We start from the raw sequence: 27,681 nt of genomic DNA, 5'->3' as shown, positions 1-27,681 counted from the left end.
ATGAATCATCCCTGGGGCTACGGAGGAACAATACCTGAGTGAGTGTCTGTATTGAAACTACAGAATGGCTTAATCTATCAAAGTGACATTGCTGTTTACTTATTTTTGTACCTTTACAGGCATTTTACAGACCAGCAATGTTTCAGCGATACTGGCAGAAAGAAAAGCAACAATTGTCTTAATGATCAACTGTAAGTATTTATTTATGGTTAAAATCACCTGAAACCCATTTAAATATTATGATATGCTGTTATCACAGCATATATCTGGTGTCTTCCTAGGATCGCAAAACCAACTGACATCAATGTAGGGTGAGTACTTCTTTATATATGTTTATAACACTCTCTCATTCAACCTTCAACATCAGCTTCATTAACAACGTTGTGATTTCTCTCAGGGAGAATATGATAAAGATTGCTACACCAAAAGAGCATCCCTATTCATCCCACATCTCTCGGTTTGCAATGTTCCCGTCTTTCCGCTCCCCGGATGACCCTGAAACGGGAGTCAGAGCCGCCTCTCGACCTTTCTTCAACCTTCACATCGCAAACGGTGCCCAAGAGGTCACACTGCAGAGCAAAACTAAAGGTAAGAAACAACTGCTGTGATTAGCAGTAGTGGTAGAATGAAGTAGTCTTCAAGGTGGGTTTTTTTCTCCCCATGTACAGGTAGTCCCTATAGACATGAGATCTTACAATCACCTGCAAAATCAAGAAAGAAGGCTGTTCAATGGACAGGAGATCATGGCTTCCTGGATGTGAGTGACATACAATATGCTCAGGTTTCACAGCAATACTGAAGTAACTAAAATATCTAATCCCCCCCTCAGAATATAAAACCATTTAAGGGTGAAAAGCAAGTATTCTACCCCACACCTCCTAAGACGGTGCTGCCAAACCTGAAACTTCGTGACCCGGATCTGTCGTTATCAGAGCGGACAAGCAACATGCTGAAGAACCTGGAGAGGACACACTGGCTCACCTCTTACCAGATGGACTACACAGGTAGGAAATGATGTATTTTGCAGGATCTTGAAGCGTGAACACAGAAGATACAGTGTGAAAACAATGAAAGCTTGCATGTACGACCAATTTTGTAAAGTCATAAATGTTCCAGTGATTATAAGTTAAATATAAATTATCCACCATTGATGATTCATGTCATTTCAAGGATCGGGCCCAGCTAATCCCTTAAAGATAGATGATTTCCAAGATAAAATGAGTAGCCTCCCTGGGATTAATCCACACAGGGCACCACTGGTAAGATGCATCATACCTTTTTACAGTGTTTTTTACGCCACGAAACACTAATGAACCTAATTGTGTTCCCTCCAGCGAGAAAGGTCGTTCCCCGCGTTTGTGCCCTCAAATCCAAAACAAGGCCTGAGAAGAAGACGAGTGAGCCCAGCGAGAAGGAGCGCCGGCAGTCCCTCTGCCGATGAACACCTACAGACGCATCAACATCCAGACCAAAGCGGCACTGCTGCTCCTGAAAACCAAGCACAAGAGATCACAACTGTGTCTAATGAGGCGCCACAACCAGGCCGAATGAGCCAATCAGGGGTCGGAGCTGGCTTTGCAGGAGGTAAATCCTCGGATCTCACTCACAAACAAGGAGCTCAAAGCAAAACGTATGAGGGCAGAGGGACGGAAAACCACAAAGTTCAGTTCGATGAAAGTCTTATTCAAAAGTCCGTGTCAGAAAACGTCCAAGAGGCCGATGCTGAGCAGATCTCCAACGCAGAACGACCCCCGAACCCGAGCAGCCGCCAACGTTCCCGGGGAAAAACAGTGTCCATCGGAGAGAAGGGCCGGATGGATCTTGGTGGAATGGATTTACCAAGATGCAAAAATGTAACATTTAACTGTAATGGAGCCAGAGACAAGGCAAATATCGCGTCAGATGCTGAGGTGTTATCGGGGCCATCTTGGGAGCAGGATCGTCTGACTGAGGGCAAAGAGCCCTGCATCATACCGCGGCCTCCGCCAGGCACGAGCCAAGTCGGGACTGTGGGAGGAGCAGGCAGAGTTGGCAGCCTCCTGCAGCTCCAGAATTCATTCAGTAAGTCGGCGGCTCATCGCAAGTTCAACAGCTCAATCACACATGCTGCTGTGGACCTGAGGGACAATATCCTGACCGGGAGGAAGCACAACTTCTTCGGAATAAACTGCAATTACATCCATGGATAACCTTGTTGTCAACATCAACCTCTGTGAAATTATATTAGAATTTAAATATAAAGAAGAAAAAAATATCAAAATATCAAAACAGGAGTGTGATTCACACATTAAATACAGCAAATTGTGATTGTTATGCACTGAAATATTTTAGATTGAGGATACTCTAAATGAACAAGGTTTGAATTCTACTTTTATTGTTGTATTTTTTTTTTTATTATTACAATTGCTCTAACATTCTCACATAAACACATGGATCTAAGTTCGTCCTTCAGCCGAGGCAAGCAATTATCCAGGCTTATATAACACTGTAGGCACAGCGAATGGTTAAATCACTATTTACTGTATTGTTAATAAGTCAACGCATTTCGCTTGCAATATTAATTCCAGCTCGGGAGAGAGCTGGTCTCACGTAAGCCGCAGCTGATTGTAAGAGTAATATAAAAGAAGAATGCTTCAAAGCTCAGTTAGCCTGCACGGCACCCGCAGCAGGAATATTCAGCAACACATTCATAAGGCTGCAGAGATGGATGCTTTGTTCGTAACAGTAACTCCATTCATTATTACAGAGAAAGAAGAAACTGGTACAAATTGTATTTACCCCCCCACCCCCCACCCCCCACACACACACAAAAATAGTGTGAAAATGATGCTGCCTGTGTTAGGAAATACACCTCAGCATTACAGGCACCACACATTTTTGCCACTATGAAAGAAAAAAACGTGCTCTCGTGCACGTAATCTGTTGCAGTCAGGTTGACTTGTGTGAAAAGGGTTTTTGTGGCTGTAAGTCCTTCAGTGGCAAGCCTGCAGCCTTGAGTGATATAACAGCTTTTCATTCAGGCATTGAGGGAGAAGAAAAAAAATTATCATGGTTCACACAGTAGAAAGGAAACACGTTTTCCCTCCCTCAATATTACCATAAATGTCAAGTTATTTTCAGTGAGCTGTTTCAAATAGGAAACAAAGACAAAACATCATTCTTGTTTATTTGTCTGCTATTGTGCACGTGCAACACACACACACACACACACACACACACACACACACACACACACACACACACACACACACACACACACACACACACACACACACGCACACACACACACACGCACACACGCACACGCACACACGCACACACGCACACACACATTCTATACAGTGGACCACGACAAGTATTTAAGTGTCCGCTTGAACAGCAGGCTGTACTAACACCTATGCTGTGTACAAGAAAGGGATGAGCAGCCTCTACTTTTGGAAAAAATTAAATAAAATCTGATACTTCATTGTGTGCAGGGAGATGGTGGAGCTCTTCTATCAGTCTGTTGTGGCGAGTGCCATCTACCTGTGCAGTGGTCTGATGGGAGAGTAGCATCACTGCCAGGGATCCATGTAGGATCAACAAACTGATCCGTAAAGCGGGAGCTCGTTCTGCACCCTGACCTGGAAACCACTGAGTCAGTGAGGTACAAGAGGTCACTGAACAAACTGCTCTCCAACATGGACAACACCTCACATATTGCCCACAATATGTTAGAGGGACAGAGGAGCTCAATCTCCATCAGACTCAAACAGCTCAGCAGTAACAAAGACTCACACTTTGTGTGACTCATAGGACTTCACGGTCTCTCCTGTGGACACTCAGATTATGTTTGTATACACACACACACACACACGCACACAAACTCACCTTTGTTGATTAGAAAATCTGGGAATATGGCATTTATTTTGTAAATATATTGTCTGTCTGTCTATCTATCTATCTATCTATCTATCTATCTATCTATCTATCTATCTATCTATCTATCTATCTATCTATCTATCTATCTATCTATCTATCTATCTATCTATCTATCTATCTATCTATCTATCTATCTATCTATCTATCTATCTATCTATCTATTGCCTTTTTCTCCAGCATGATGATTTGTTTTTCTTTAGAGACATTAAAACCATTGCTTTCATTAAAACACACGTTTTTTTAACCGTTTTTTTCGCTGTACTGAAAACTATTTAAAAATCTCAATTAAGTTTATTTTGAAACAGCGAATGTAACACTTACGACCGTTTTTCAGATTAAATATAATGACTTGTCTCTCTCTCACACAAACGGACACGCACACTGGAGGTCAGTGCCTCTGAAAAGCAGTAATTCACATATCTATCCAGCAGGGGGCAGCCTATCCCAATTTTTTGATGCACATCATTGGAACTTCGGTCTCTTGACTCATAATACATGAGTTATGCCGTTTTATTTGTAATTGCAACATCATGTTTGCACTGTAAAGCAAAACGTTTCGCCATAACACACAACTTGTGCGGTGCAGTGTTGAGATAAAGTCACCTCCTCTCTGATGAATCAGTTATTTCCAAGGGTGAGCGGCGGACTGTCCATGGTTTGTCCTTGCTTTCGGGGGTCCTCCGCAATACGTCACGGAAAAGACGCTGTCGATGGGCAAAACCCCGGCCCCTTTGCCATGACGAACACCCCGTTCTGCATTGTAATTGGCTGCGGTGTGCGTCAGTCACGAGGGGTCTCCTCCTTTGCACAGAGGTGGAGGACTTGATGCTGCTCGGAGCGCACAGAGCGCCGGCTGCGAGTGCGGACTTGTCACAGCGGAGAGGTGCTGCGCTCTTTAGTTTCAGGCTGTAATTTAAACATCCCTCCACCGGCTGGGCTCCCTCCTTTAGATACCTGCCTGCTGTTTCCATCTGTGGCTTCAGGTGAGTGCCAATTCTTCATTTCTCCTTGAGCGAAAACCAAAATAATGACATTAATTCTTGACCTAACCTTTTACAAGGACAAAATAGATAATCTGAGTGCGTTTAAAGTTCAGTTTTAGGGCGATATTCACTGTGCACTGAACCATTTCCCGGCAGTTCAGCGGAGTGCTGGTAAAAATCTCAGTACACACTGTGAAGCGTCAAAGTTAAACAAACCGCCTATAAACTGTTTATTATAGACTGTGGCAGGAAGCACTGAGTTAAAGCTCTCTGGCGTTTTAAAGGCAGTGAAGGTATGAGCATAATGCGTGATTCAGACAGTAAATACCTTTTCAGTCTCCATGGTTTCTCTTCATTCACCATTTTATTTATTTCAAACTTCATTTAGGAACTCATCAGTTACAGTACTGAGCTGGAAGCCTAATCAGAGACTTTTTTAAAAAAATATCCAAAACTATAAAAAATGCACCTTTATAAATGTTTGTGTCTCTCATGTTAAGTGGATGTGGGTTATAATAAGTGCAGATAGGATAGATATGATCAGAGCTTGAGCTCAGCATCTTTTACACATTGCTTGTAGCAAAACACAGGATAATGGAGGCTTTTGAGCCTTTTAATGGCCGGATAGAGAAGACTCATTTTTCTAGCTTTTCTATGCTTTAATTGGCACAATCCACTGAAAATCAAATGTGATTGGATATATATATATATATATATATATATATATATATATATATATAAAATCATTTCTGTGTTTTGTTTTTGTTGTTCTCCCAACCAAAAAAAAACATGGTTTTCATACCAAGTGGGGAAAACTTTGCAACTACAGAGCGTCCTTGTGGCTGTCAGGTATGTTGTGTCAACAGTGCAACAGAGGAGGCCTTTCAGGTGTAGGTATAGCGATAAGGTTCAAACTTTCCCTAAAAATGTTGGTCATGAAGTAAGGTCCTGAAGTCATCCAACTCAAGGACAAAATCAAGGTCATAAATTGAATAGAAGTACTGTGTCGTAGTGCTTGTGGGCTTTTCGGATTTTCTGACCACGTCTGTTTGTGCACTGTTTCCGCTGTGGTTTGTGAGGTTGCCAGTTTGTCACTCCTGCAGCTCCCGAGGTCTTTCTCTTGCTATCACACCTCGATCTGTGGTCGCAGTCAGACACACAGGGAGGCTGTGAGGGACAGGATCCAATAGAATCTGTGGAATGTCAGCAGCAGGAAAGAGAAAAATCTCTGTCTGTGCAAGACAAGGTAGTTTTAACAGTGACTTGGCTCTGCATTATGAGGTGACCTCCACAGTTCTCTCTCTGAATTCCTGGGGGGGAAAAACAGGCACAATTTATCATTTCTACAACACCCCCCATATACTCTACTGCATTTATATTTGTGCCGAATCCTCACATCAAAGGGAGTGTCTGCAGTTTGTTGGATGATCTCTGTGTTTGTGATCAGTGTATGCTGACATTCTGCTCAGAGGGTCACAGTCAGTCAATAATTCATGATTAACTGATTCACACCAGTGTGAAAGGAGAGGATGTACCACACAACTGTATCTGTAATTTCACTTTCAGTCGCAGTGCTACTACCCAGATATATATCCCAGTGTTGCTTCGTTAATCAGACACATTTTTCACAGAAGGTGAATAATGCAGAGGGGGGATATAGACGCGCCAGCAAAGCAGATTGGAAGGTAGTTGCTCTTTTTGCGTAGGCACCAAGACTACATGAATAATGCAAGTGACGTCATGTGTTACCAGGTGTCTGTGATTTAAGGCCACAATTATGGCTTTTAAAGGAATTTCAAGTTCAGTTTGAAAGCAATGTCTAACGTCTGGGGGTTTGATCCCATATCTTGCCCTCGTTCATGTGTTGAAGTGTCTTTTGGCAAGACTCTCAACACCCAAATATCGCATCAGATCTCGTGTGAGCATGTAAACGACTTTGTTTATGAATGGTTGGCAGCTCATGTGAAGGACATTAAAAGACTGATGAAGTGGTTAAATACAGTGGTCCATTTACCATCCACTTTTTCTAAGTGTGGAACTTGCATCGTTTCCATCTGCTTCCATGGATTATACCAACAACTCTCTCAGTTTTCTCTCACAAGTGGACAACACGCAATGGAGACGACAGACATATTCAAATTGTAACGTGATTCACTTGCAACGTGTGCAGAGTGGCCCTGCCGTCACCCGCAGTCAGCTGGGATGAACTCCAGCACCCTGCAGTCCCAAGTTGGATAAAGTGGTATCAATCACGGATGGATGGATCACTATTTTGCTTCTATATCTTTTATGGCACGTTGCCCTTGTTCTCAGCCTCCAATATGGGGGAAGCTGGAAGGCTTGGTTGGTTTTATAACTCACTCACACACTGCCAGATATCAGCATGAAATTTTAACGCGGGCAGTACAAGCAGATACTTGCTGCTTGAAAAACAACGATGCACTTCATGAATGAAGGCACATTTTACGTATTTTATTTTATCTGATTATCTATTTCACCTTCTATTTCAAAGTACGAAAACATGTTTATGGGTGTTTCCCTGGGCTGTAATGTGACATTGTGCATCTCATTAACAATATTATCACATGTTTCTTAAGTCACGATGCAAGCTTACTGCTTCTCATACATCAATGCTATTTATTCATTTGATGTAAAAATACTTTTAGATCATTGTAAGTAAGAGATGTTAGTTTTACCCTGCTGCTCATGTGTTGTTGCTGTCGTAACTATTAATGAACAACAAAACATTTTTGATAGTCTATCTTATAAACACGGTTCAGTCCGTTCCATTAAAGTATCAAAGTTTGATACCCGTCGCTGCATCGCTCCGTCAAACTTTTGTAGTCAAAACAACATAAATCATTCAAAATCGTCACTACCTCAAAGCTCTTGAAATGTACGGTTTGCGTCTTGGAGTAATATTTTCTTTGACATTAATTCCATTGGGGTGACTGTGTAAACTATTCTAAGTCCCATTCGTTGGTAATTTGACCTGACATGGCCTGTCTTTCAGTAAAGTGTCATCAGCTCAGCAAAAACCTACAAGAGGGGAGATTTGACAGCCACTTTAAACTTAAGTTATGAATCACAGATAAAATAAATGTCTGTATTTTATTTTTATTTTTTTTTCATGGCTTAATATTTCTGGACTTGGGACATCTGTTATTTTTTGTTTTGTTTCAGCCAAACTGTAAAAAAAAAAAAAAAAGCCAAGGTGGTATGAGTTTCTAGTTAGATAGGATAACAACACCAAAAACTTTATGTCCGATCAGGTCAAGAATTCCTATTTCTTTTTTCCAGGAAAAGCAATGATGTTCAGCCCTGTTTTGTATTCAGACTGGATGTTTTCATGCCAGCAGACTAAAGTATGTGTAGTGTAGTATATAAGCAGTGGTATTGTAGTATATTAGTGGTATCACATTGAGGCTGTTGGCACGCTGATTAAATAATGAAAAGGCTCATTGTGCTTTATTGAAGCTTCACAGAGCTGCTAAAGTCATTATGGACTCTCAGAAAATGAAAAGAATATTAATATAATATTTTAAATGTAAGTTTGCTGGCATGCTTACATGTGTTGTGTGTGTGTGTGTGTGTGTGTGTGTGTGTGTGTGTGTGTGTGTGTGTGTGTGTGTGTGTGTGTGTGTGTGTGTGTGTGTGTGTGTGTGTGTGTGTGTGTGTGTGTGTGTGTTTTATTATTATTCAGTTGTCAGACTATAAATACTTGGTGGGTCTTCATTTATAACTGTGAAAACTGTTACTCTTGTATTTTAATATTTTTGAACAACATCCATTCAAGTTAAATTTAGGTCAAATGAGGTAATTTCAGTTTGTGCACTAGATAAATGGAAACAGGCGGGATTCTTTAAAGATCTGTGGTTAAGATATCACGATACTGTAACTTTAGGAAGTCACAGTGAAAGTCAGGTGAAGCACGATTGCAATTAAAAACCACAAGCTTGTCAGAGCAGCATGGTGGTGACTCCCCACTCTTTTGTTTCTTTCGGGATATTTGGTTTTTAATCGGACAATGGTGTTGTGAGAGTATATTTTCTATGATATCCGAGGGGGAGCCGTGCTGGAGGCCCGGCCATGCTGCAGTCTGATCAGGTTAGGGCTGCTGCACTGATGTAGCTCAGAGAGTTTGGGCACCAAGCAAATCCCTCGAAATGTGGTAACTCTTCTCAGACACTTCATCTCTGTCTGTCCATAAATGGAAAGTAATGGAACGTGATGCCATGTCTATATATATCTCCACTCCAAGGTCTTTCAGATTGTTTTTGTCAGTGCAGATGAAGCTTTCTGCTTTTTGAGACTTTTGGCTGTACATATTGTTACGAGGACTCTTGTCATTCAGACTTTTGAATTAAGCTGATAAAGGATGTTGAGCTAATGAAGTTACATCTCAATCAGAGTAGTGATCAGTCATAAGCTCCATTAACTTTAATTGAGATAGCATCAGCTTAATTGCTGTCAAGCATGTGGCACATAGTGAGGAGCACTTCTAGTTTTTATTTATTTTTTTTCTGCTCTTTTGTCAGTGGAATTAAGCTGCAACTCTTCTCTGTGTCCTAATGAGCTGGTGTTGAGTTATGGGTCTGTCAGGCTCTCCCACACGGTGAACGTAACAAAGGAGAGGACCCCGGCCACACTCGGAGCAGACAGCAGAGAGAGAGATAGAGTGAGGGGAGGATGGAGATGTTGGAGGGCAGGCAGGGCGCCGAGGATGTGGTTTATTAACAGGATGCAGTGCCGTGTTTGTGAGGGTGGAAGATAAAGAGTTTGTCACGCGTCAGACTGTTTTAGACATGAATGGAAAACCTGCACCAAGTTATCAAGGAGATACACACATCTATGTGGTCTTCATTACCGTAAACAAAATGCCTTTTTTCACCCCTTTCCTGAGGCCAAAAGGGTGAACTGAGAAAACTGCAGACTTTATTTCATAAGGCTGAAAATGAAAGATTGCAGATAACAGAAAAGGTTTTTGGTCACAGTGCGTGCCTGTTTTTAGAGCTGCACACACACACACACACACACACACACACACACACACGCACACACACACACACACACACACACACACACACACACACACACACACACACACACACACACACACACACACACATACACAGGAAAATAATGGATCTGGTGTTGGGATGTAGCCCGTGTTGTTTCTGTGCGTCGGGGCTTTAGGCGTGCTGATCGCTGCCAGGTCATGTTGAGCTGTGATCAGAACTCAATAACATATTTCATCTTACCAGCCACTGTGTCCCAAAATGACTCGGCACTGAACATTTTAACTGGCCGCAACGTTTTGGTTGAGAATTAGTTGATTGAAGTTGATTGCACTGTTACCATTTATCCCAAAAGCAAGAGGTATAACTATTTTAAATGTTAATAAAAACAGTTAGAATAAGAATATTCAATAAAAATAACCTTATATTTGTTGTTTATGTTCAAAGAATTATTAATTGCTGACTTTGCTGACCCTGAACATCTGCCTCAGCTCTGGGCTGTTTTTTTTTTTTCTTTAGACCCACCCTGGATGACAAACATAGTATGGTTGCTTTGAACATTAACACACACACACACACACACACACACACACACACACACACACACACACACACACACACACACACACACACACACACACACACACACACACACACACACACACACACACACAGAGTAAAAACTCTTATTTTTGCGGGCCATGCCTCAGGCCTTTTGTTCAACTATTTACAAAGCATTCAAGTTTCACAATGAGACTTCATTGTGTTTTGCACTCCCCACCTGGAGGCCGTAGCACTAAAACTTTCCATGAACCATTGGTTCCACTAATAGGAAAACGATCATCTGATTTTGATGCACCAACCAGTCAAGAAGCTTTTTGAACAAGAAGAAGAAGAACCAGGAATTGAGGATCACAGCTTTTCCTTTACTTGATGCCAGATAGGAAAGAAAATCTTCTCTCCATTATGTTTCCCACCTGCATGTAGGTATTACATTGAGCCCTGCCAACCAACCTCCTGAAGAATACTTTTTAAGAAAAGAAAATATCCAGACACTTCTGTACTGTCCTCATTATGCAGGCGGATTCAGCAAAAGATAATTTCTTTTTTTTTGTCTACTTCCATTTACTTTGCTGAGGTCATTCTGTGAAAAGATAAATGACGGAGGGAGGGCCGGAGAAGGCAATTAATCAGTGAACACGACAGAAGTCTCAATGTTTCACCTGCTGAGAGACAAAAACCCTCAAACGCTCCAGTTTTCTGTGCAAACGTCTTTCATCTCATCATACTAATTGATTTGAACTCGGATAAGAAGAAACCGCTGGTCACTTCTTGCTCTTCAGCTGATTGCAGCGTCTTGATTGACCTCATCAGGAGCTCCAAAGACAGATTTCAATGGCTGAATCTGAAAAAATAAAAATAAAAATTGCGTGTCCTCTTTTCTCGTGCAGTTATTAATCATCGCCAAGAGTTGTTGATGGTGTCGTTATCATCATGAAGAGTTTGCCTACTTATTATAGCTCCTAAGATCAAAAGGGGGAACCTTTTTAAAAATTGGGTTCATTCAGGGCAACAAAAAATGGACTTTCAAAAAAAACCAACCTTTTTTTTGTAAATATATGGATTTTAGTTGACATTTATTATATTTTTCTAAATCAAAGAGAAGCAATGCAAAGTTGTTTGATACTTTTAAGCAGGGTCAACAAATACTCATCCCGATTAAATTAAACAGTGATTGATAGTGAGCATGCATTCAGAAGAGCAGAGTCAATTCCCACAACTCCAAAACAAAAAAAATTAATCAGGGAAATGACTGCGGTGCAGTACAATATAGTAAAAAGAAATAAAAAATCTGTAATTTTCCTTCATCCATATTCTCTCAAAGTAAAGGCTGTTTAGGTTTAATACGTTTCTATTCCTTTCTATTGGTAAAGTTGACAACATTTGCTTTATCCGTCACTCAGTAGTTCGTCTAATTCTATTTACATAACAATGCAAAACAATTATTTCCATTGATCAGGATGAGCTCTATGAGTGACTTCTCATTTTTACTGTATAAAATTTTCAGAAAGAAAAGTTTGGGATCCAAAAATAAAATAAAAGTGTTTTGAGATGATATCCGATAATGGCTTTTCAATGTTAGAGGGTTTATTGCCAAGAAGCATATAAGCATATAGTTTAATGGACACAAAACAAATGTTTCTTTGATGGTTTTCTCTGCAGATGTTAGGCACACCCTTTATGTCAGACGTTCTCATTGCCCTGATAAATTGTTGTTCTGTTTTTCTGTAATGAAATAACAAGGACGAAGTGGCATTTCTCCAACAGGATAATGCACAGCTGTAATACGATTACTGCTATTAAGGTAGTAACTTTGAGACGCAGCCCAGAGTGTCTTCTGTTGTGGTATAGCAATCAGAAAATAGTTGGTGACCACTCGCAGCAGAAAGTGATGTGCGTGCTCATTACAAATCCGATTCTGACTAGTTTATCCCGCAGAGGAAAATAAAAGGCAATTAAAGTTGGGGTAGCGAAAGGGTTTATGGGTTTAGTGGTATGGATAGATGGACAGCATTAGAGGAAAGGTAAATGACTCTGTGCTTTACTGGATTATGCTTTGTTGCTAAAGAGCTTTGAATTGAGAGGGATGAGCCGTCAGAGAGTCGGTGGTGGACTACAGAGATAAGGCAGTTACCACAACACTGTGTCAGGTGCGTTGTGTATACAGAGGCCATTTGTTCTGTCACCTTCAGGCAGATTGTTCCCAAGCCGGAAAGATCAGAGAGAAGCTCACAGTGGGGTTTTTTGGGGGTTTTTTCCACCTGCAGGGCAAGGTTAAATCAACATTGATTTTCTTCTATTCAGATAATTCTGTTTCATCAGCCAACTTGTCACACTACAAAAGTGATTGCTGACCTTGTCCAAGCTGAAATTCCCTTTTCTTCTTTAAATCTAACATGCAGTCTGTATTCATGTATACATTATTTCATGAACAAGACGTCATAACTCGGTGAGGTATTTGCGTTTCATAGCCTGGATTTGAAGCACATTTCAACTTCCACAGATAGGTCTTTCATGTAAACTGGCTTTTGATATATTATATAAACCTGACGCTATGTTTTTAAAAGTTGTCTAAATATCAGCCTAGTTAAAGTCAGTGTTCCAACTATATTTTAAAGATGACTAATTCTTCACCCGCGGCAACGTCTGCATCAAGACCAGCTTCAGGCACGCGTCTGTTGCTGGTAATTACTCAGCACCAGCAGAATTGCTCTTTTTCCCCCAAACTGAATTTTTTGTCACACTGCTTTATTTTAATGTATTTCCGAGAAGTGGGAGTTCATCCCCTCCCGTCATCGTTGAATTACTGCGATGCATCAGCAGCCAATACGAGCTTAAGTGCTGTCATTTTTGTGCAAACATGACTCTATTTCCTAAGAAAGTTGCACTGTGGGGGTTCAACCAGGAGACGTTTATTCTGGTGAGTCACATCCTAATGATGCCTGAAAGCCTGTTATGCTTGTCAGCCCCCTTTGGCAGACTCTGGAGACAGTGGAGGGGCGCAGTAACATCTGCAACATGAACCGCAGATGAGATGTAATAGAGGGCTTTCAGCTTCTGTCAATGTGGTTAGTGCGGCTTAGAGGGACATTAAGCCATCCATAACTCCAAATGAGACGGCGTGCTGACCAAGGAAGTGTTGACAGTTCTGTGGTACGCCTTCAAATTTACTAAAGTTGGTGAGTTGAAGTTCTCTTCCGCGTCCGCGCTGACTTTGAAAGGTGCAATTTATCAAACACCTGCCGACAATTACACTGATCAGGCGTAATTGGTAAGGTAAGGCGATTAACGCAGATTATTTATTAATGGGTGTGATTTATTAAGCAGCAAGTGGACATTTTGTCCTTGATCTGTTAGAAACACAAAAATCCAAATAGTGATGACTGCGACAGACCATCTCTTATCATCTTGTCCCCAGAAAGTATTTACCAAAAGTGGTCCACTCAGAAAAACAGGAGAGGCAGCGACTCTGGTCAGACTAATGCACAGGGGGGAGTGGATCCAGCAGATGAGCCACTATAGTCCAGACTGCTGTAGAAGTTCATGCTGGATACCATACTGTACATACACATTACAATCTGTTGCCCACGAGGCAGCAGAAGGAGAGATCTATACAATGTGATAATGTCACAAGCACAAACAGACAATATAGACTGTTTGTATGTTAAGTCCTCCTTATCAGTGCGCCAACATGTGATCCACTACATGTTACCAGTTCTGTCAAATTGGCTGTGAATATTAGTGTTGTCTCATACTAAAGAATGTCGATTAACTTTTTTACACCTGATAAACTTTCTAGTTTTGATTGCTCAGTGTAGTTCAGTTGTAGTATTTCCTTTGCAGTCTGTACTGATGCTGTCCATTGTTGGATTTTTGCTCTTCAACAGATCTGACTGTTAACTTTTCCTCAACATGTACAGGACGACTGTACGGCCTATGAAGTGTTCTGTGAATCACTCTCAGCTTTATTACCATTATGAACAAACATACTCATTGTGTGCTTGATTTCACTGTAAATAACTGTGTCATGGTTTCAGAAATAGCAACATGTACATATACATACATCATTTGAGACAGAGCAATAGTTGTTACATAACTCCACCATAATAAGATGTTTTCCCATCAAGTCCAAACTAGGGCCTGGGCAGTTGAGCAGAACTGAGGAGATAATTTACAAATGTATTATTGTTGTTAAGTGTTTTGGGGTTTTTTTCTAAATAAAATCACAGAATATTTATTAGTTTTAGCAGATTTTACAGCAGATCATTTTATAAAAGTACACTTAAAAAAGAGCAAACCACCGTCAATGCTGGACGGAAAGGGGGAAGTTCTGTGGTAGTTTAACCGTCAGTCGAATTTCCCCCGAGTGAGAAAACCTTTAAGCCCCTGCTGGTTAAACATCTGTCTCATCCAAGTGTCACGCTGGCTTCTCATCACAGAACAATCGTGAGTACCAGCCGCCCACACTTAACTGGAATATTGAAAAGACTGCAGTCACCTCTCCACACACACACTGTTGGTCTGGTTCACGTGTTTCTGACATTATGGAAATCAGATTTATAATCAACTCATCAAGAAAATACCAAGCAGATCCGTTGATAATGAATTTAATCATCTGATGCACATGCGATTCTTCGGAAATGTCATTGTCATTATCGCCATTGATTCAGATGCAGAAATCGTATTTTCTTATGTCTCTCGACAAAGATAGCGACAGTCCATGTGTCTTTCTGTGCTGGAGCATTCATCACATATTGATGACTGCAGGACCTTACGTCTGGCTTGTGTCTATCTTTTGTCTCCTCAACACACAGGACAAACATGCTCCCTTTTTACTGGAGTCTGAACGACAACTTTACTTCCCGCCTCTGTCTTATCTGTTTTTGCATATTCATCTATTTATTTTTATTTTCCTACCCGTACATGACAGCAGTAAATGTCAAGTGGTGTAAAAAGTCCTTGGTGATTGTGGCTTTAACCCATGACACAGCTACTCTGCTAACTAATGCAGTGTCATTGCAATCGTGGGCTGTTATTTAGCCCAAGTTCTTGTGAGAAGAGGTCGTTTACTGGAGCTCTGACGTCCGTCTGTCACCCTGGTGAAAGCCTGAGAAGTGGTGTTGTATAAGATGAAAGGGCCACCTGAAGCATACACAGTGTGACGGAGCTGCACCTAGCTGGTGTGATCAGTGGAAAGTGGATGAATAAATCATAGAAGATGCTGAGCGAGTATAGAATAGATCGATAAACTGTTATATAGGTTACATGTTGTGCTTTATAAATCACAACTGGATGTCGCCTAGTCTGACCTGGGTTAGTTAACAGCGTTGAGCAATAATTGAGCTTCAGCATGCACAAGATATGCTGTCCTTTGGGAGCTCTCGTGTGCTACGAGCCTCCCTCATCCATTGTTGTGGCTTCATCTTTGGGTGCTTTGCTCGGCCAAAGGACAGAGGTTTCAGATGACCACTGTTTGTGTCTGTCCCACAGGAGGGGCTGTGACCATTAAGCGGCGCAAAGCCTGCACATTCAGAGAAGGTAATGTGATTAACCTTGCTGCGGCTTTATCCTCAACACATGCTGTGTGTGATGCATACCAGGAGGAAACAGCTGCATGCTCCAAAAAAAAAAGAAATAAATCCTATCAACAGGACCACATGGTCAAGCTTTTTTAGAATTTTAGATTCTGAGATTTCAGACATCTGAAGTATCGAGGGAGAGTAGTGATTAGCTGCAGTATTGTGGCAAAGAAACAGTCAGTATGAACAAATCCGGTACGTTAATTGACATGTTTTCATGCTCAGAGGTGTTGTGGTTCAATTTGTCTTCTCTGCGTGGAGTTTGCATGTTCTCTCTGTGCATGTCTGGGGTTTTTGCCGGGTGGCCTGACTGTCCAGAAACGTGTTTGTTAGATTGATTGTTGATCTTAAAGGGTGCATAGGTGGATGCTACTGTCAGTCTCTCTGCTTTTGCCCAGTGACGTCTGAAATGTCTGTCTGATGTCTGGGGTGAATCGGCTCAAATTCTCCGTGACTCTTAAGTTGAAAGAAGCATGTATAGAGAAGCTAGATGCATAAAATAATTTGTTTTCTTTTTTTTAAAGAAAAAGAAAAAAATAATAATATTATTCATTCAAAAGCACTACCATAAATATGTTTTTTTTTTCTTTTTTATCTGATTTTAATGGTAAACAGTTCATTGTGAATTTGTTCTTTTATCAATATCAACAAAAAAATAAATAACAATACAGAAAATTACAACTGACAACAAACAAAACAAGGGGAGGAGAGTGGGAAACACACAATATATAGTACTAGTAAATACATACAGGAGTACATACATGCAATTGATGTAAATGGGATCTTTAAATATCACAATCAAATATAAAGGTTAATTCAATAAGAATTACCCATTGAAGAGAACCCATTGTATTTGGAATGTCCACTGAAAAGAAAACTTGTATCCAGGCAGGTTAGCACAACAGTACCCGTTTGTCTGGGTATCAGCCTTCATCCTACTTATTTCATACAAGAAAAATAAAAACAAAACAGTTTACCAATAGATTCTTTTGAAAAGGCCTTTCTGACCATGTCTATTACATCTTTATATTCATATTCTACTTATTGTAGGACCGATGCAGCATGTTCCATTGCTATCAAGCCCATATAGTCCTTAACCCAATTGGCTGTATGAAAGCAGTTTGACTTTCTCACTTCATTGTGAATCGACTTCCCTTAAATGGAGCATTTTGATCCTTGAGCAGTTTCAACATGCTTCACCTGATCCGTCACACCCAACATTCACTCACCAAACCAATGGAAGCAACTTGAGCTTCATTGTCTTGCCCAAGGACACTCAGGGTACATCGGAATAGTCCCTCCTATCTCCTTTCCTATCTATTTTTCCTTAACCCCGGAAGTGTTTGAGTGGCGGCCATGTTACGGAACGTCCGAATTCTCAACAAGCTAAGGAAAGGAGGCTCAATGCTTCCTTTAGAACCTACTTTACCATAGCAAACACTGATGCATCCTATATCAGAGGAGACAAGATCACGCTGCCACACAATTCCTTGCAGCAAAAACATTTAAAGGGACCCGCTGATCCAGTTATTATCAAGGCTTTTTCTTTCAATGTTTTCTCTGTGTAAATTTAACACTTTCAGACATGGGTTGTCATTTGGTCAATATGGAGAAAATAACTTCAAACCAGCTGCAATTTTAAAACTTGCGGCTTGCGTCGCAGCCGCTCTGTCCGACGTGCTTTTAACACATCAATAACCGCAGACCTAATGGTCCTTAAAGTCCGCGCTACTGCGCATCCTCAGTAACACCGCGCTGCTGTCGGTTCCCATGCAGACAACAAGATTTACACAAGCACACCCTGGTGCCTGGTGGTTGATCAGCCTCGCACACTGACAGACTGCCACTCACATCGCATTAGCAGAATGTGGTTTTATGTGCTGATGTGGTGGGCCAGGCTCATAATGTTAATTAGACTGTGTGTTGTGTGGCGGTTGAATGAAGGTTGCCATTTCCTAAAGAGGCCCAATTATTTTCATGCTCTGTTGATGATATCACGTCTCACTGCATCTTCACATGTGACACTTGGTGCGCTATAGCCTAGCTGTTCGTAGAGTCACATCTGCCGTCATTCGTTTTTATTCAAGTACTGAACCACAATGCACTGGCCAAGACACACTAAACCTGACATGATTTTGTGTACTTTACTGATTTTGATTGTCCATTAATTGTATGTTTCTGTCCATCCATTTATCCAAGTTATGGCCCAAAGTGCTTGAGCCGACAACAGCCTGTAAGCAGGTCACACAACTGCAGTATATCACAAGGCAAACACAGACAGACAAACAATCACACACACATTCACTCCTACAGGCATTTTACAGTCAACAATTATCCCATAATGTATGTTTTTGGACTGTGGGAGTGAAAAAAGAGTCATGAGAGAAAATGCAAACAAAAAGGCCTCAAACCAAGTATGTTCTCACCATGATGGGAGAGTGTTATAAAACCTATTTACTCATGATTAAAACACTTTTTTTGCTCAGAATGTCCAAAGTTTGTATTTTATCCCTATTAATTATTGGAAGGGGAAATCGATATTTGTGAGTATTTTCTCATTAACCCATAAAGCCATCGATTTAACTCTATAAAACTAAAGTAAAGGTCTGAATGTGTCTTCCAACTCTGCTGTAGTTGTGATTTATAATATCCATAAATGCTGATAATCCATCACTCCCAGAAAGGGTAAGATATGAATTATTTAACCTGTGGTTCCTTTTATTTTCCATCCGATTTATGTCCTCCAGTCTCATCTGTTTGCTGAGAACTCAGCTTTTCTCTACATCCTGTATTTCCTTCGACACAAAAACGGAACAACTAATCACTCCAAATAACCTAATGTATTTTTCAGTGAGAGCTAAAAGGCTTTTAGACAACTTGCCCACTCGCATCATCTTTGTCTCCACCCTTTTCTTCCCCTGACACCCGCCTGCTCCACCTCATCCGCTCTGTGCGAAGGGATGAAGTTCCTCGGACGTCAGGTGTAGCCCGCACTGGCAGATCCGTCTGCAGCGCGATGGGCTCAGAGGAGCGCAGCTCGGCAATGTCACAGAAGATCTCCCTGTCACGCAGCAACAGCAGCTCCTCGTCCAAGCATGACAGCCGACAGGTACAGTAACACACTTATGTTACGCTGACAGAACATTTCCCTGCTTCATGGGGGAAGTAAAAGAGCTGTGCTGTTTGTTTGTTTGTTTTTTTGTTTGTTTTATTTTCTGTATTTAAAAGCAGCAAACGGCCAGTTTTCAGTAATTTATTTCTTTTTATCTGCCAGGGAGAAAATAAAGGCTTAAACCACAGACTTTAGGTTATAGATTCAGCAACTCTCTGCAGTGTGGATCTCATACAGTGAGGACTGAAGTCTCCCAATAGCACAGATATGTTGTTATGTGCATTTTGCCTGTATTTAAAAAAAATCATCAGACAGAAGATAAATGTGGGAAAAGAGAGCAGGGGATTGAGGGTAAAGGTCCAGCCACCCGGGATGTTAGTGCTCACAGCATCTCCACCCCTGTGGTATGTTCCCTAACAACTCCGCTGTGTGTTCATGTGGGAAACTTTTTTTTTCTTCAGAGAAAATTCCCATCACTTCAATATATATGCAACCATGCGATCTCTCACACACAACATAGAAAATATTTTGCTCTATGACTAAACAGTTTTTGAAGTTGCCTCGAGCATTCATCTGAAGATCCATTTATTTTTCATCACACACAAGAGCTTTGTCGTAATAAAGTAGTGCCCACACAACAACAAAACACGTTATTCTATGACATATAAAAGGACTGAAAAAGTGTTTTCATTGATACAGAACATTTCAGCTAAACAGCAGATAAACTGGAACGATTTTAGAAATAATTATTCAACTTTAAGTCTCACAAGGCTGAATCTCCCTCAAGCTTTAGTTCGGTGACTCAAGTCATGTTGTTGGAACTGCAGAAAGATTAAATCACTAAGTGATCACTTAATGAGTTTCCTCTTTCACACTCTCTGGCCCGCTCAGTGAACTGTATTTGGCAGAGAATAAATGCTCGGATTTTCAAATTGAACTACAAAATCAGTCTAGTCTGACCCTTGAATTTTAACTTGCAATGCATTCACACACACGCACGCACGCACGCACGCACGCACACACACACACACAGCAACAGCCTGAACATTAATGCATTTGGTATTGAAGGATGAGATTTAGTCTCCATCATCACAAGGTCGCACACACTGTAGAATAAGTTTCAAAGCACTTTATATTTGAACTTATTTCACACTAAGAGCCATCCTTATAAACACTGTCTTGTTGATGCTTATGTCAAAGCTTTTCTTCCTGAAAGCGTCTCCTGACCTTGAAAAGGAATTGCCTGGCAGTGTGTGTCAGTGACTCACAGTGAGACTGTGTCAGAGGAGAAGCTGTGACGAGCTCTGAAATTTTTTTCAAAAAAGCGTCCCAGAAGCCACGCCTTCGTCCGCCCCCTTTCAGATATCTGGGTTTATTTTAGGTGGCCTCACCTCCAGCGTTTATCCTCCGCGTCTGATACAGTTTGATAAGCCAGACGTGTTATTTTACTGGGACAGTCAGGGACGTACTGAGACAACAAACTGAGAATGACCTCAAACCTCTGCCAAGAACCCAAAATCCCTCCCTGGGTGATAATGATGTGAACAGTATTTTTTTTTTCAGTCCTACTTTGCAAGAGTAAAGATTTAATCTCTGAAACTACATTATTAACATAAGGAAATTGCATCAACAAAATAAAATGAGTTTCTGACTATTGTTTTATTAAAAAAAAATTTTTTTATATTAATGACTCATTACAAACTTTTGTAATCGTGCAAAAAATGGACTCTAATTTCCTAAAGCCTAAGGTGATTTTCTCTGCTTGGTCATTAAGGGTATTCATCTTCCATCCAGCCATCTTTTATATTGCTTTATGCATGACAGGGTCAGGCTGGAGCAGATCCCAGCTGAATAGAGATGACAACAGGCTACGCCTTGGACGAGACATCAGGGAAAACGCAAAAGACAGACAATCACACACTCACATACACATGAAGAACATACCAACTCCACACAGAAAGTCCGCCAAGCCCAAACCACACTGGAAACTGAAATCTGAAGTTGATGCGGTTGAAAGGCAGCACGTACGATTAGCAAAAAGCCAATAAAACATGGAAGATTTTGTTTACCAACTGATGAATTGATGAATTGTTTTACCACTGATTTAAACTAAAGGCCGTATAAATCATAAATGATGGAAGACTGTCAGAGCCGAGAGAAAAGTCACTAAATCCTCTGTTTATACTGTTTATCCTGCATCCTTGCAATCCCCACTACTGAAGTACAGAACAGCTACGTGGATTAGTTCATGATGAAATATCATCTTAATCTCTGTATCTGCGGAGGATTTGGGCTGAACCGTTATAATCTCAGTCAGGAAATCTTTATTTATTTATTTATTTATTTTTTGCAGAGTGAGATTATACAGGTAGGCTAATATTGTGCAAATGGAACCAAGAAGGGAAAATGGTCTGTAAACCCTCTAGCTGGACACCTGGACATCATACGTAAGATGGATTTCCCCTCTGCAGTAGATCTTTCACATTTTAGTTTGTGACTGATTGATGCCGGAGTGAAATGAGGCAGCAACTATAAACAACATCAGCAGCTACAAATTACAAAATGCTTTTGACTCTCTGTGTGCTTCATTTATTTGATTTATGTTGGAAAAAAAAAAACCTGACAGAAAGTTCCATCTGCATGTGTGTGCATGAATGTTTTGATTCATGTGCCCACAGGACAGCTGGGAAATCGTGGAGGGCCTGCGCGGCGGCTTCAGCAGCATGCTGGAGCCACAGAAACAGGAGGGCTACATGCTGAAGAGGAGAAAGTGGCCCATGAAGGGCTGGCATAAGGTACGACACCTTAAATGACCCGTGTTACTCAGGCTCATCTCACAGAGTGGCAAACTTCAGGACAACGACGCGTCATTTTGATTTCCCGATTTTACATCCGCGTTTGAGTTTCCCTTCGCAAAATCTGCTAAACGTGACTCATTTGTGTTTTAAACTCATTGAATTAGCTGATGCGGTGAAGGATTTCACCAGCAGAGGAGTCACATGTGACCTGGGTCAGCGCCGGTTTACACTCTGTCTAAAAGCTTTTTTCCCCCGGATGGTGATGTGTAGATGTCTTGGTGTTCCTCTCAGATGCATTAGCTGATGGTTTGTTGGTTCTACTAGAGCTGTATACATTTAGTATTGACTTACAGTCCGAGCTCTTCGGGCCTCTGTGCTTACGACGGTCCGATTTTGATGCGCAGTAAGAGCACTGACAATTGCATTTAAAAATAGAGTGCAGGAAAAAGATTACAAGGAAGCAAGAGGAAGGTTGATGAAGGCAGACAGTTGCAATGGGGATGACAGACGGTATCGACGTGCATTATCAAGATGTTGACTCTGTTGTGATCGTAGAGTCTCAGCAGGGATTTCAGACTCACTGTCAGGGAATCCCCCAAATGCATCTAATTTGTTCATTACCACTTTTTCCTCCTTGCAGAGATACTTTTTCTTGGACAAGGGTATCCTCAAGTATGGCAAGTGCAGCGCTGATGTGAGTATAACAGGCTGCTGGCTGGACACTGTCGACCTGCCAGGTTCACATAATGACAATGGACACTGTGCCTTTTCTGATGTTCTGATTAGACTACTCACTGTGTTTCATCAAATAGTCTGCCGACATTAAAAGACCCCACCTTGCATTTTATCCACCAGTCTCAGATGATTATCAAACAGCTATGCAAAGAGTCAGCTCTCCTATTTTTGCAGGATCAATCAAGAGATTAATATTTCATTTTAAAAACCGAACAGTGTTTTACTGTGTCCCAGGTCCTGTCCTGCATGCTCAATTATGCTGACTTTGCTTTGCAGATTGAGAAAGGAAAACTGCACGGTTGCATTGACGTGGGTCTCTCTGTCATGGCCATTAAGAAGAAAGCCAAGTGCATTGATCTGGACGCTGAGGAAAACATCTATCACCTGAAGGTAAACTGTGAGGCTAGTCTTATGTTGGGTTACAGAAACTAGGAATGTTCCGATTATTTGGTTTGAATCGATATAACTATTACAAACATTGGAACGATTTTCAAATTGATTTGTCCTGTGTGAATGTTGGTAATGGAAACCGCTCACACCGCCACTCTCCACCTGCACGTGTGTTTCTGCTGACTGCTGCGTCTCCGTTGTCCTTGTGTTGATTTCTGACGGGTGGTGGTATCTGCTTTGCAGATTAAGTCACAGGAGCTGTTTGATGAATGGGTTTCCAAGCTGCGTCACCATCGGCTCTATCGGCAAAATGCGATTGCCATGTACCCTAACGAGAAGTCCTTCTACTATCCCCATTACCCCTCCCCCAACTCCCCCGGCATGACGGAGGGCGCCTCTATTAGAAAGGTACATTTGAGCTCAAGACTGACTACTGTGATCTCTTTGATGCAAAAAACCTCACTTAATGTTTTCTCTTGTGTGTTTCAATGATGATAATGACTTTCAGGATCGATATTCACCAAAGCTGATATCTGTGCTGGTGGAAATGTGCTGAAAGCAACTTGTTATTGGTCTGACCTTTGAGTGTATTGTCTGCTCTGCTGCAGTGCATACCCATACGCAGGCAGTCCACTGCGCCTTCTGCGGGAGTCTTTCCTCTCAGCCAGGCCAAAGTCGCTGCCTGGCTCCAGTCATCTGATGATATGGATAAATGCTCCAAAGGTGAGGCGACAGCGCTGCTCCTCTTGATTCGTGAATTAGATTTTCGTCACTTAATATCTCACAGAACATTAATATCTCACAGAACATTTCAGTCGGTTGAAATACAAGCATGTAGGAGAAATACCAGAAATATTCAATAAACATGCTACAGAAATGTCTCATCAATATTCCAAAGACAAGGTAAAGAAGTTCCTCTGAGAGAGATGTTATGATTAAAAAAAGAGGACAAATATAGAATGAATTGATATTTGATATTTATGAACAGGACGAACCTTCATTTCAATTTTTTTTTATTAAATTAGAGTAGAAAAGTAATTTTAATAGTTTCATTTATTATTAAGTGTTTAACTTAGCACATAAAAAAGGAAAAAGTAATACGAATGATGGAGTGAGGCTGTTTATCACTGACATTGGCCTGCTTGCAAATGTGCAGAAAACAAAATTTAATGTGTTTACATGAAATTATGACAATGAAAAGGCTACAAATATATCAATTTCTTTTATTTCTGCTTTTGAGGCCAGACGAAGAAATATAATTAAAAAATGAATAATTCAACTTTATTTATATAGCACAAAATACAACACAGAAGAGTGTTAAATACAAACAGTGATCCAGTTAAACTTCCATTGAGTGGCTCTAAGACATTTCTACTTTGGTAATATCTTGTATTGAAGCAATATTTACTGTGATGCTGGTACATAGATGTCCACAAACTTTTATGTTGGATGCTTATAGTCTTTATGGTCACTTTTTTAACCCTTGAAGGATCATTACACAATGCTTCTGCTTCTCAGTGGTGAATTATTAAGTTTTGATAAGGATCTATTCATTTAGAGCCTCCTGCTAATGTTGCCATTGACAGTGAGATTTCTAGTGAAAACAACCCTTTCAGTACTGCTAAATTCTATAATAATATTTGTCAATCGGTTCACTAATTTTAATACCTGTGTCTGCATGTGGTCTTCATTTGCCAGATGAATATGATTGGCAGGCTGGTGTTGATAAAGACAGGAAGGAGGTTGATTGCTGATGCACTGTTTGTCTCAGTTTTCATTCATTAAGATTCTGATGATGCGCTGTCAACACTTCGCCTTATGGTTGAGTAGTAGGACCTCATAAGTCTGACACTTTGGAAAGATTTCACAGCAGCTCAGTTATACAAGATTGACTCTTGTGCCGTTGTCAGTCACCCCTCATTGTTTTCAATATTCAAACTCCTGCGCAATTAAGATGTGTTCACCTCCTCCGCTGAAACCTGATGATAATGAGAGGTTTAGAGAGAAAGAGCCAAGCATGACAGAAATAACGTAATGGGTAATAGTACAGATGGAAAAAAAATTGATTTGAAGATCAAAAAAGATTTTGAGAACGTTCAATATTGAAGTCACATTGTTAAGCCCTTCAAATCACATCGGGAAATTGCAAACTATGCCCCGGTGGGATTACTTGGGCTCATTGGCCGTCTGTGTTGAATCCAGCAATCCTTCAACAGCTTGATAAGGATCAGCCGTCACTCAGATTGTTGGAACTTCTGCTCCAACTTGATGCTCTTTGTCTTGACTCAGCTTCCTCTTTCTTTACAAGATACTTAGAGTTTGAAATAGTTGCTCTGCTGCCGCAAGATGTTTTTCAGCTTAGTCACCATGACTTTCACGATTGTTTCTACTTAAAGTTCAACTTTATAGTGACAAATTCGGTGGTGTGAAAATTGGTGCGCGTGTGTGTAGTAATGCCTGTGTCTATACTTTGATCTGTGCGTGCTCTGTTAACACATTTGTATGTAGGAGTGGAAAATAATTTGTGTATGTAATTCAATTTGTGTGCGTGTTCTCCACATATTTCAGACTCCAGATAAACAACAATCCGCCTGACGGTCTGAGCGCACGACAAACAAAAACAAACCGAAGTTACAGACAAATCTTGTCCCACAGTTGAAGAGTAGCAAAATCCACTTGTAAAAATGTGTCTGATTTAGAGACGGTCAGGTTGAGGTGAAGACAGAGACACACAAATTGGAGTCCACGCACACACAAATCGAATTACACAAATAATCTTATGCACATACAAATGCATTCTTACACAAATCTATGTACTCATGCACAACTCTTCACACACACAAATAAGTTTGGTCCTATAATAGCCCCATAATAAACATTTCATGTATTGCCACTGAAGGGTTGTAAGACACATTTTGTCTTTATACATGGAAACTCTTCCTTTTGTGACACTGATGCAACACTTCTCTGTTCACGTTTAGTATATTTCTGTTTGGAGGAAGTGGTTGCTGGGTTTGTCTTGACCGGCTCAACCAGCAGGTGCAAGTTTTAGTACACGGCCTCATGTGATAGATAATTTCTTAAAATTTCTTCTAACTACCAGTCATTGTCCTGCTCTCTGCAGACTTGTCGGTATGCGAGGCTTACCTGCTGGAGCTTAACCATCTGCTTCAGAGTATGGAAGTCCTTCATCGTACCTACTCTGCTCCATCTATCCAAGCACTGCAGGTCAGCACGCTATTTGATTTCAGCTTCAAATGCAGATGGGTTTTATTCATGATGGAGGCAGAATAGCACTGAGTGACTCAGAATTTTGTGCAGAATATTTCGTCCCATTACGTGTTTGTGCCATTCCTCCCCGTCTGTCTGTGATTTTTGTTCCCTTCAACAGTCAAAAATATCGACCCTCCTGTGCTTTGTATTGCCAGTTGAGAGAGTATTTCTTCTGAAAACCTTTTCTTCAAAGAGAAAAACTGATTGTTTGTCCTGATTATCAATATTATTTTGTCATTTTTCCCCAGGCTTCTACGTTTGACAGCCCCAAAAAAGAAAAGAGACTTCCAAGAAAATGGCGCACTAAAAACTACAATAAAGATGTCAAAACAACTCTGCAGGTAGACAGCATGACGGTCGAGCGTGTTCCTATATATTCTTGGCTTTATATTGAATCTTTTCAATATCTGCACGTCTGTAGGTACCCAGCTGTATATCTTCCGGTTCCATCCGTCTCCACGCCTCCAACCCAAACCTCTCCACCGCTGCACTCGGAATCGATAAAGTCGACCCCGAATCCCTGGATTCTGCTTTCGACGTGGCCAAGCTGCAGGAAGAATTCTGCCGTGTTGCAACCAACTGTGCGTGAGAATCAATCTAAGTTTGAGAAATTGTCTGAGACGTTCGGGATTCAGGTGATCTCGTACCTTGCTCTTGACATATCATCTGGACATTTTTTTTAAACAATTATTACTACGCGGTGTCCAGCAATTATCATGTGATTGGTCAGAAATCTGAATCAAGAGTCGGTAAAGGGTGAAACATTTCACCTATTTTCACCATTTTTCCATCTCCTCCCTTGGAGTTCTGCTCTACAGTTGGAGTCTAAAATGTCTTGGACGCAGATAACTTTATTGTTGTTCTTCTCACCTTGAGAAAACAAACCTGTTGTATCCACCTTTACTCCGAAACATATTGTCTCAGGACATCATTCACCAGGGCGATGTCCACCTGCATGGTGACAAACTCGAATGTTAACAAACAGATGAACTTCAAAAGTTTCAATTTAAAACGATTTACACAACCCGCATAGTTTGTTTATGTTTTTTACCTTCTTCTATTTTTTTAAACATCATACTTGAACTTTTAAATAATTACTTAGCCATTTTAAACTCACTCCAGGTGTTGTTGTTAATTGCCAAATTTATCCAGAATTATGGAGCAGTGGGTTGGTGTGATGGCTTACAGTGATCCATTAATAGTTCCAATGTTTTTCAATCATGCAGTTTTCATTGGGGTGATTAAGAAGTGTGTGGTAAAATGAAAGTAGATAAAATATTGCTGTTTGATGCGCAATAGGAGGATCATTTA

At 40.8% G+C, this 27,681-nt stretch overlaps 2 protein-coding genes across 2 annotated transcripts in view; both read left to right on the top strand.

The window, feature by feature from the left end:
- On the top strand, positions 1-7,110 carry spmip4 (sperm microtubule inner protein 4; the record flags this gene model as incomplete). Its single annotated transcript, XM_080471305.1, has 9 exons — positions 1-38; positions 120-191; positions 282-311; positions 398-588; positions 669-757; positions 830-1,004; positions 1,171-1,259; positions 1,335-2,009; positions 7,075-7,110. 9 exons carry the CDS (start codon positions 1-3, stop codon positions 7,108-7,110), a joined length of 1,395 nt encoding a protein of 464 aa, XP_080327431.1.
- osbpl3b (oxysterol binding protein-like 3b) overlaps positions 4,761-27,681 on the top strand; it is a 34,153-nt gene continuing 11,232 nt past the window's right edge. The window contains exons 1-10 of the mRNA XM_080470890.1: positions 4,761-4,904; positions 19,021-19,171; positions 21,853-21,969; positions 22,613-22,666; positions 22,984-23,097; positions 23,341-23,505; positions 23,706-23,820; positions 26,222-26,325; positions 26,619-26,711; positions 26,792-26,951. Of these exons, the coding sequence (XP_080327016.1) occupies positions 19,079-19,171; positions 21,853-21,969; positions 22,613-22,666; positions 22,984-23,097; positions 23,341-23,505; positions 23,706-23,820; positions 26,222-26,325; positions 26,619-26,711; positions 26,792-26,951 (1,015 nt within the window). The 5' untranslated portion in view covers positions 4,761-4,904; positions 19,021-19,078. The remainder of the gene's footprint in view (positions 4,905-19,020; positions 19,172-21,852; positions 21,970-22,612; positions 22,667-22,983; positions 23,098-23,340; positions 23,506-23,705; positions 23,821-26,221; positions 26,326-26,618; positions 26,712-26,791; positions 26,952-27,681) is intronic.

The sequence above is a fragment of the Lipophrys pholis genome (genome assembly GCF_963383615.2).
Source record: "Lipophrys pholis genome assembly, chromosome: 9".
Classification (NCBI taxonomy): domain Eukaryota; kingdom Metazoa; phylum Chordata; class Actinopteri; order Blenniiformes; family Blenniidae; genus Lipophrys; species Lipophrys pholis.
The sequence above is the reverse complement of the archived record's forward strand: the minus strand, read 5'-3'. Positions and strand labels throughout refer to the sequence as shown.